Source organism: Cryptomeria japonica, unplaced genomic scaffold, assembly GCF_030272615.1.
Source record: "Cryptomeria japonica unplaced genomic scaffold, Sugi_1.0 HiC_scaffold_110, whole genome shotgun sequence".
In the NCBI taxonomy this organism is placed as follows: Eukaryota; Viridiplantae; Streptophyta; class Pinopsida; order Cupressales; family Cupressaceae; genus Cryptomeria; species Cryptomeria japonica.
The window spans coordinates 355090-365936 of record NW_026728932.1 but is presented as its reverse complement, the minus strand read 5'-3'; the positions used below and the strand labels follow the sequence as shown (position 1 = coordinate 365936).

Below are 10847 nucleotides of genomic sequence, written 5' to 3'. Positions count from 1 at the left end.
TAATCAAATCCTTATGTTGATCATAATATAAATTACAAAATATAATAGTGTCTTTTGTCTATTCAAAATGTTGACAAAACAGTTGTCGCTAAAGTAAATTAGAATCCCATCATAATGTAAGGTTTGCACACATAATTAGGATTAACAAGAAGGCATCAAGATTGATATTGTATAATCTTCTCTTCTTTTCTTTGAACTAGAGGAACCATCTTAGGATGACCCCATGAGCTAGTTTGCTAAACAAAGCATAAATAAATAGATTACGCAAAAATGGAAACATTAAAGACTTTTTTATAAACCTTCATTTGGTAATTTCAAACAGATAATTTTATATAAATCTTCACATCAACATTTTAAACAATAACTATAATTTATACTTAACTATTCATTAACCTAATGTAATAACCTAACCATAATTATAAAAAGTAATTTTTTAATGGTAATCTAGAACTCCTAATATCCACCCTTCTAACCACACTAATATTGAGTTCAACATATTTTACGATTTTTTTCCAAATTTTTTAATTGTCTTCACTAATACTCCAGGTAGAGTACTGACCAACAACTATCATCTGCACTCTACTACTCCCCTACTATCTATAAGACAGGGAGTCAACAATGATTGGCTCAGCTAATTAAAAGATAGAATAGAATGAATGCAATAAATTCCTATCTTAAAATATACAAATACAAATATTTAAAAGTAATGAATTTATATTAAGATTTAAAAATTAAAAACAACTCAAAATTAAATATATATATATATATATATAAAGAGAACTTAATAAAAAACTGGTAATAAATCTATAAACATGAGTAAACTTATATCTGAATCGACATGGTCCACTAATAAATCATACGTTGATTTCAAACTTCCAAGAAAATTTTGCGTGTAACCTTACCAGGACTTCATTAAATCTAATCTAAACAACACAATTTCAACATAATAATCAACAGCCCCACATATTATAATGATGACAGTAGTACAGTGATAAACCATACATTGATCTTAAACGGCCAACCTCAACGCGTTCAGCGTCACTGAACAGAGCAGCTTTAAATATAATCTCACCTGCTCAATTCCCTGGCTGTATTGCCCACACGACATGGTTCTAACAGCCTCACATATAATAATAATAATACGTTTATTTAGAAGGCTTAAGTACCCTTCACTTTCTAACAGCGGCACACAATACCCCGGCCAGTCGCATTAAACCGTGGGGGACAACCTAAAGAACCCGAGCCGCGATTCCATTCCTTCGACAAACCTGGCAACCTTACAGTCCGTAGCAAAGAGATGCGACACTGCAAATTTATCCTCCCCTTCCATAACACCGCCCACCTTCAAGTGGCTCTTAAACCCAGAAGAGTACGTCTGCCCCAAAACGCCGTTCACATTAGGGCTGAGCTCATAGAACTTAAAATTCAGCTGCAGGTGCGCAAGGCAGTCATCTTCAGTCATCCCGTAGCCATGAACCCTAGACTCCTCGGCCGTAACGGGAACCACCCAGGCCGTTAGACTGAATTTGTGTGGCACTTGCAGTATTACAGCATTAACATTCAGTACACGTGTGATCTTCAACGGGCTCAACCGGTCCTCCCACTGGGCGCCTCTACGGGGCGGGAGAAGAACGCTTTGCCCATCGACAAGGAGCGTGAGCTGATCCAGGGCGCTTTCCCAGCGGGCAACTTTGTTGGCTCCAAGGTAGATTTGATGGGAACGGAAGCGCACGCCGATAGACTTCACCCACGTCAAGTCGTGCTTCAGCTCTTGCTCCTGCGTTGCGCTCTTGCCCATGAAGTGCGCGTTGATGTGCAGATCTTTGTCGGAGACAAGGCAGAAGTCTTTGCCCTTTTTGCCGTGGAAATAGAACATACTGCTATCCCCGCCTATGAACCGCGGGTCGTGGCACACCGCACCCGGCTTGTCACAGGCCGCAGACAAAGATGCTTCAGACAGACGTCCTGCACACAAAGTAGTACATCTTAGATAGATACAATGATTTTCCAGAAAACAATAGCTCTTATTTTGTTGTAAACATGAGAATTAGTAATTTCTGTGGCTTACGGGTGCTCTCCACGGGGCATTTGACCTTGCAGCGCTTGCAGTTGACGTAGCAAATCCGCGGACAGCGAGAAGGACACGGAAACGATCCGCGTTTAGAGCAGCTGTAATGATGATTTTCACATCTGGCCCTGCATGCCCTGGCTTGAGCTGCAACCGCTGCACAGACCATAATAAGCAGAACCCATTTTGTGAAGGTCATTGTGGATTTCGCCTCCGAGCTTTTTAATTACAACCATATGGTGAAGATGGATCTATAGTATAGGGCTACGAAAAGTTCACAATCATTGCATTTGGTGGAGCGTGTAGACCCACTCTTCACATGCATCCCAAATGAAAACTATAGGGTCTTCACCTGCGCTTAAATTGGTTTCAAACCAGTACAGTACGGATCAATAATTTTTGTGTTATTGTTTTCTATGAAAATTATAGATCAATCATGATCAACAGAATTAACTGTGACTTCCGCAATAACATAAATTTTAACATTTTAACATGCAGTTAACATGTCATTTTGGACAGCTCCTCACTCAGAAGTAACCTGGCAGATTGATTTTGGAAAGGTCCTCACTCAGAAATAACCTGACTGGCTATGCAACTCAAAACAGGTAAAGTTCAACAAAATGCCATTAAAAAAAAAACTTAAAAATTGAATAATTAAACTTATTAAACTTAAAATAAATGGAAACCGAAACTGAGCCAACAAAGCTTTCGTCATCGACCGACACTGAAGTGCTTTTCATAGGGACCAAGGAGCAGAGCCCTGGTGATCGACCCGAGAAAGGTTACTTACTTCTATTAGGATCTTTACGCTGTCTTCCTGCGATCATGACATCGGGTGAGTGAGGTTTTGATTATGACACGGAGATCCCGACGCTTCCCACCAGCCATTCTATTTTCTTTACTACCGGCATCTGCCGGTTTAAACCTAGCACTCCCAAGCGCTAGCCAACACACTACTTCCTATAGACAACCATAGCCAGAGCTTCCTTCTTACGGCATGTTACGTATAGATCATCGGAACCAACGCCAAAGCACTCGATGGGATCGGAAGAAATGAGATGAGGTGCCCCTTACCTAGTGCCCCTTACCTAGCACCCACTCAAACCCCCATCGTCCTTCCTTCGTCTTGTCCTCCAAACCTTCCTTCCTTAATGCGTACTCTAAGAAAGATTATCACAAAAGATTTTAAGTTAAAAAAATATATATAAATAGCCCTTAAATATCTACAACTAGCACTTAAACGAAATATCTATTTCAAAAGACTTAAGCTGTACAAGATATTAATACCTGTAAATAGTTTATACACATTAGATTCTCCTTTCTTCTCATTTTCAAATTTTCAGCCTTCTCTGCTCTATAACTCCAATTGCAATGAGTACCTCTTACATGCTATGCTAATACAAATATTTGTTAGAAAAAAGGAAACTTCATGTGATTACAATATTGCTACAAACTACCAATTTGATCATCTTACGTGTCAATGATCCACTAAGTAGGGAACACATCTATTTAATTCGACATTCAGTCAGCTCAAAGTTAAAGAGAATTTTTTGGCCTATTGATAAGATAATAAAAAATGTTTTTTAAGACAATTTTTAAGCATTAAACTCAAAGGAAAATGAAGAGCCTTGTATTGGAATTAGAAAGATGAAACAAATTAATCTACGTAAGTACATTACATGTGTGTAAAAACATAATAGTCTGTGTATGCAATATATTCTACTGTTGTTATTTTTTATAAAAGATCATACTTTTTTTTAAGACAATTTTTAAGCATTAAACTCAAAGGAAAATGAAGAGCCTTGTATTGGAATTAGAAAGATAAAACAAATTAATCTACGTAAGTAAATTACATGTGTGTAAAAACATAATAGTCTATGTATGCAATATATTCTACTGTTGTTATTTTTTATAAAAGATAATAAAAGTATGGATTAGTTGTACATTTATTTTTTTAATTAAAGTTAAAGAAAATCATTAGATTAAATGTAATGTTTAGATTTAAAATGTAAGAGAAGAAAGAGATATAGGTTTTTCATTAACTATATTTTTTTAAAATTAATTTATGTTTAAAATAATTGAGAGTAATAATTAAAAAATAGGAATCTAAAACAAATCTAATATTTAAAAGACAGTATTAAAATATTCAATTTTAAACTATACATCTAAGTCTAAAATAGTTGTAAAGAAAAAACTAAGCTTTTTGAATATGAAATATTTTAAATTTGACAAACGCTTCATCTAAAGGCTATGGGGACATCACCTTGTAGTGAATATTCTTCATTTAAAAGCATTTTATTTTATCATTTTCCGCTCAATTTTATGGCCCCATTGCACAAGTGGGACACATCTTGCGATATCACCCTTATTAAACTATTTAGTTTAGCTTCATTCTATGAGTAGATTCTTATATTTATTCATTGAATATGGTTTTTCAAATAATATTTAAATTATGGTAACTATTGTTTGTAAGAAAAGAGCTTTTATACATCTAGTTTCCATTTATCTAGCTCTAAGACCTTATAGACCTATTTACACTAACTTAATCTCACTTAAGAGCTTAGTTGTTTCAACTCATACCCACAAGACACATGCTCTAACACTTGTCTCGAGTGTCTTACATGAATCATATAAGTCAAATTTTAGTTTTGCCTTCCTACTTCCTCCTTGTCCTACATATATCAGGGCATCATTATACTTTCATAATTTGTTGCTCAAACATGGTATCAAACTTTTGAATCCGGAAGCAAAATTTTTAAGCAAGGGGACTATCAAATTTCATATGGTGTAATCTAGAGACAAAAGTACTTTTCTAATGTGCTCAAAATATCTGAAAGGTCAATTTTAATATATATAACACTTCATACTTTAGAGACCAAAAAGCTCTAAATTTTTTTAGCTCATAATTTTTTAATACAAAATCTATACATATGATTCTATGAAAATCCATCCCATTTATTAGAAAGACAACATTTTTAATTGTGTAGAGAATACTCTCTACAAAAAGAGCATATTGTTGGCTTTATCTTTCAAGTGAAAGACATTTTAAAACAATCCTTTAAAAAAATATTTTTTGTGTCACAAGAATTAGATAATATTCTATCAATTCTAAGCATAGTGCTTTATGCTAACATATTCAATTTTCCATCCCAAATTTTGACCCCTCACCATTGGCCTATTTAAATTTTTCGCTCAACTTCACAAGATTCTGTCTTAAAGGTCTAGAAACATTTTTCTTTAAATTTCTATTTTGTGGTTATTATTTACTAAGATCCAAGGTTACAAGATTAATATTTAGCGCACATTAAAAAGGAATTAATTAAACCACTATGACTTTTAAACCCCTTTCCATGACCATTTTATAAATATGACCAAATTTGAATATATTGGTCAAGTTTAAGTTGTGATCATGTTGACAAGTCTACTATAATTCTTATATTTTATATTCATCTTGTACTTGTTGAGGGGACCTAAGCCTTCTTGATTGGTTGATTTCTCTTGGTTTTGCTCAATTAATGGTTTTTCCATTGTCGAGGTCCTTTCTTGGGTCCTTACAATGCCAATCTTAATATTTGTGCTTAGTTTCATCACCTAAGAGTGTGTCATGTAAAGGCATGGGTTGCACTAATGTGATAGGAACTTATGAATAATTAAGAATACTTTTGGTACTTAATATCTTTTTAAGCCAAGTTGTGTATGTTTACTCTCTTTTTTCTTATGCCATGTCCCCATGCGGCTTCTTAAGTGCAATTTCTACTTAAAATTAAGCAGCTAGAGTTTTCCCATGCAAATTTTTAATTAAGAGGAAAAGATAAACTGGAATCTTTTCCTATTTAAGTGGAGCAGCAACTGCTTAAACTTTAAAATAAGCTTTGAAAAAAGGTGGGGTTGGAAATAAGCAGCAACTGCTTATTGAGAAGATTGACATGTGGCTCTCCAAAACAATTTCCCTCTTTTTATTTGTTTCCAATTTTTTCTCCACAATTTATGTGACCAATTAGAATTAAGTAGTTCTTTTAATAATGCAATTTAAGATGATTGCTTATTTTATAAGCATCAAAATTTTACATTCATGGGGCCACCAGCTCCACAAATTAATGCTAAAAAAATTAAGCTGCAACTGCTAGCCAAAATAAGCTAAGAAGCCACATGGGGACCTACCCTTAAACATTGTGTTTTTCCAAGAACTTACATGGTTAGACTTGTAGTTCATACCCACTTTGTAAGAATTTGTTAGTTAGCTTTGAGGACTATTGCCATGACCCGTTTTAGATACATAGGTTTTAGGTTACTTTTAATCAAATGTTAGACAGTGACAATTATAGACATTTGATACTATTAGTGTATAACAACATTATATTATGTGATGACATTAATGATGGTATTATGTGATGATATTTAATGTTATTAATGATATTTCATTATTTAATGTTATGATGATGATTATAATGAATTTTTTTTAATCGTTATCTGACGATTTTGTCGAGTGCAAGGTGGGTGCAGGGTAACTATCGAAGGTGAACATATGGCCAAGGAGGGGTCTTCTAGCACACTGGCATCAACCCACGGAATGGAATCATGTGCAAACATAAAGTTAATAATAATTCAATAAATTTAAAAGACCAAAATAAATAAAATGATTTAAATATTTAAACTAAATAAACAAAAATTCATGATTTAGAGGTTTTAATTAATAAATAAAATATAATAATAATTTTCAAAAAGATAAATTATTAAGATTTTAAATCAATTAAAAGTTGATAAATAAAAATATATAAAGTTAGTATTTGCCATGCGAATATATAATATATATTCTTTTAAATAAAAAATAAAAAATTAAAAATTTAATAAAATAAGAAAAACCAAAGTGAATTTTGGAAATTAGCTCGGAATGCAGTTAAGTTTCCTTTCAAACTGAACTTCTAAAATCAGTTAAAATCAGTAATTATCTAAATTAAATTCATGCATTTTGATGGAATTTTAGCCACACCAATTATAAATAGAGGTCGACTAATCAATTTTGGGGGTTTCCAAATCTTTTCTTTTCTTTTCTTGCTTTCATTTTTTCGGTGATTGTTTCGGTCTGCAATTCCATCGACCCTTGTAAGCGACTTGGGAAGATCGATCTGTTTGTGGTGGAATCACGTCTCCAATCTCTCCTTCTACGTCCTTGCAGGGTAATTTTCCTTGGCTTGCTGTTATTTGCCCTATACTTCCTCTATCCCTACATGTTTTCTTTGTATAGATTGATTTGTTTTATATTACTATGTGACTTATGACTGCATAGTTATTACGGATTATAGGATATATCTGAGAATTGGTTGACAGAGAAATATCTTTCCAGTTTTGAAACCCAGTCATCAACGACATCTGCATCAATCATTCCTTGAAAGGTGGGTATATCGAAATTCACTTGCACCTTGAATGGTGTATACCCTGTGAATGGTGGGTTTGCAGGTGACCCACGACTTTCCAACATCTGCTTGAACTGCTCCATCATTTCTTCTCATTGTTTTGTCAATGCATCTGCGATCAATGCTTTAATGTCTTCATCGGTGTGCAACTTAGCCATCTGCGATCGTGTGCGTCTCAAAGGAAGGTAGTCTGAAGGATTCCTTGTTTCCAACCTCAATCTTTGATATGTTGATCGCGTGTGATATGACATACAGGAGCAAACTTTCTCTGATATCACTTATCCAAATTGTGGATTCGGACGACAACATCTAAGTGAGAACCTACGGTGGTGTGGATGGACAAGATAATACAAAATTGAAGCAAGCCAAAAAGTATTCTATTCAATTCGAAAATCCAACATATAGTAGTCCAAGGGATTCCAAAGGTCACCAACAACTCCTTGACAATCAAAAAACCAATAGTCATATCAAGTTTATTTACATAATAAAATCTAAAACTATGTAATTTTTTCAAAAAAAACTGTATAAAATTTGTCCTAACTTTAACTAGGCATAACTTTCTGCACAGGACTCGAAATTAGGAGTTGTTTAACTCGTTGGAAAGGTCTCCAAGAGTTGTAGGCGAAATCGTGAAAGAACATACCTTCTTTTGCCACTTTCAAGGGCTAAAAATGCCCTGAAGGCCTTCAAAAATGTCATTTACTAACATATAGAAAAACTAAGAAAATATATAATAATATTTTTAAATTTTCTTCTGATCAATGATTTACTTACCGTTACTTTTTATTTTCATGAACTACATGCATGAAGGTATTTAATTAGTTAATTTGATTATGGTGCATTAGTTATAGATATTTTTCATGTTGATCTCCTTTCATGAGTATCTTACTTCCATTTCACTTTACTATGTTACATGATAAGCGTTGCATGTTATAATTTCATTGCATGAACATTATGTATCGCTTTATTTGTTTAAAATACATGTTAGTTAACCTAATTTTTTTGCATTTGCATAAATGAAATTTAATTAGAATTAATTATGAATAGATTTAAAAAGTTATGTTAGGGTTAGGACTAGCGGGTCCTTCCAACAACTATCTTGTAAGGAATAACTCTCACCTTGATGGTGGGAAGTTCGATCTTATCGGCGTATTATGACAAATATTGGCGTGACACAAAACATCGATATGTATTTCTGGGGCCCGGCTTAACCGGCACACTCGAAGCTTTGACTTAGGTGATCGGGCCCACAGCTTCAGCAGCTCAGATATTTCCCGTTACCGTAGCATTTCAGCTTTCCGTTTTCATACTTGTCGTTGCCATTGCCGCTCCCGTTCGTGTAGCCATTACCATTTACCGTTTCCACTGTAATTTAACTACTCTGTTTCTCGCCTCGAAATCCCACCTAATTTTTTAAACAAGTTTTGGTATTCAACGAAACTGACCTGCACGATAAGAACCAATGTATTAGGTTGCGTACTCTCTTGTTGACAGCGACGAAGGCATTCATAACAACCGTCATCTGCTGAATCTCCTTGATTGTCTGATACAGTAGCTCTTTTCACCGCATCCAGCTGCTGCAACACAAATTTATTTTCCTTTCTCGTTGATTATGTAATTCTGCCATGTTTTAGCGAACAAAGTTTTATTCTTATTGTATCTTTTCGGTCTTTCCGGTGATAGCGAGGTGTCCCGACGCTTCAACCTATGTAAAATATCCTCAGTTGTGCCCTTGTTCGCTGCTTACATACAGTCGGAAAATAGTTTTTTAAAAATCTCAGCTTCTTTTAGCTCAAATATTATTTTTTATGTAACTTTTTTAATAGCTATCCCTAATATATGAGAATAATTGCCATCCTGAAACTATCCCGTTCCTCATCCTAGAAACATTGTGAAAATCCCCTATTATCCTTTCATGCATTTACATACTCTGTTATAAAGTTCTTGCTTTATTACATGCCGGGAGTATGTTTAGCTGATCAAGTTGGACAAGTGTTTGTTGATTTTGATATAATAGTATCGATTCTTCATTAAAATACTCATGTCTCGGGTCAGCTACAACGATTACGTTCTAGGAGATGCAACAACTTTCAGACAATCTACAAAATTCCTGCACTTTGCATACATGGTGTTCAGCATATTTGAAGATTTGTTCAACTGCACAAGGTTGATACATTTCATGTCAAATGTAGAGGCCAACTCCTCCATGCCTCATCTTATAAGATTCTCATGACTTCTTAAAAAAATAAAATTATGCATGTACAGGATTAAAAGCCCTCATGGTTTCAAATATAAAGACGTGTGTCTTGGAGAGGACCGAGTAGCAAAGCGTATTTCAATTGTTGTGATAGTACTTGTTAATTTAATACTTATATTTGTTGATTTATTGTTCAATTTTATTGACAACATTGTACCAATAGTTGTTTAACTTTAATACCTAGAATTGAATGAAATGTATCCTTGATTGTAAAAAGCAATCAATCATGTGATGTCACATCAGTTGCACAAGTATGAGGCCCCCTTATGCATGACTATTGGTCTCACCTTTTTTATGGACTATTTTGGACGCCTTGACAAAAAACATGATGATGTGGCTATGAAACCTTAGTTATAAGCAAGGGATGTACCAAGTATGTCGCTGTAAAAAATTGGGAGTGATTGAAATTTCCAAGTAGGATTTTGAGAAGCGCAAAGTTAGGGTTTTAAACTACTGGGTCTTCTCCCCTAAATGGCTTGCAAATGTTTTTGTCTTTATGACATTCTTTTTTATTTCCATTTGGTGGTGGCGAGGCATAAGGAGGTCTTCTTTTCTTGCATGTAGATTGGTTGGTTTGTATGTCGTCATGTCTTTGTGTTGGGTGAAACGTTCCTATGGTTATTGCAAGTCAAAGATTTGATTGAAGAGGAAGCAATTGCAATTGGTCCTTTAGCTCAATGAAGATTTTTTATCTTTACCTAGAAAGCCCAAATTCCGTGTGATCCTAATGAGATCCACTTTCTTAAGGCATGGGTCCTCCCTCATATGGATCTTGGGGGTAACTTAACGGTGACTGTATATGCATTTTAATTTGTCTCTTTGTATCGTCATGGTCATTTGAGTGATGTAGAAGGCTATATATTCATGCTTGTATGATGTTTTAGGAGATAGTCGCTAAGTTAATTATCTATGACCTAGTCATTGAGAATATATTTTAGGAGATGGATTGTTGCATGCACATAATTGTAAGTGATCGATATTATTCGTACAGGCTATAAGAAAGTATAGTTGGATTAGGTAGTTGCATGGTCATATTTTTTTCATGATAGGCTATGATATTTCAAGGGAGTGATTGAACCTATTTGTGGATCCTCTCTTGCCACATTTC

General features: G+C 34.4%; 1 protein-coding gene across 1 annotated transcript; it reads right to left on the bottom strand.

Annotated features, from left to right (window-relative positions):
• Positions 1 to 936: 936 nt before the first annotated feature.
• Positions 937 to 2706, bottom strand: LOC131045120 (uncharacterized). Its single transcript, XM_057978652.2, has 2 exons — positions 2069 to 2706; positions 937 to 1965 (listed from the first exon to the last, which is right to left on the bottom strand). Exons 1-2 carry the CDS (start codon positions 2265 to 2267, stop codon positions 1211 to 1213), a joined length of 954 nt encoding a protein of 317 aa, XP_057834635.2. The 5' UTR covers positions 2268 to 2706; the 3' UTR covers positions 937 to 1210.
• Positions 2707 to 10847: the final 8141 nt, after the last annotated feature.

Excerpts from the sequence above, each read along its gene's own strand:
- LOC131045120 (XM_057978652.2), bottom strand. The coding sequence starts at position 2,267 with ATGACCTTCACAAAATGGGTTCTGCTTATTATGGTCTGTGCAGCGGTT. Across the intron at positions 1,966-2,068 it reads ATGCCCCGTGGAGAGCACCC|GACGTCTGTCTGAAGCATCT; the intron begins GTAAGCCACAGA and ends CTTTGTGTGCAG.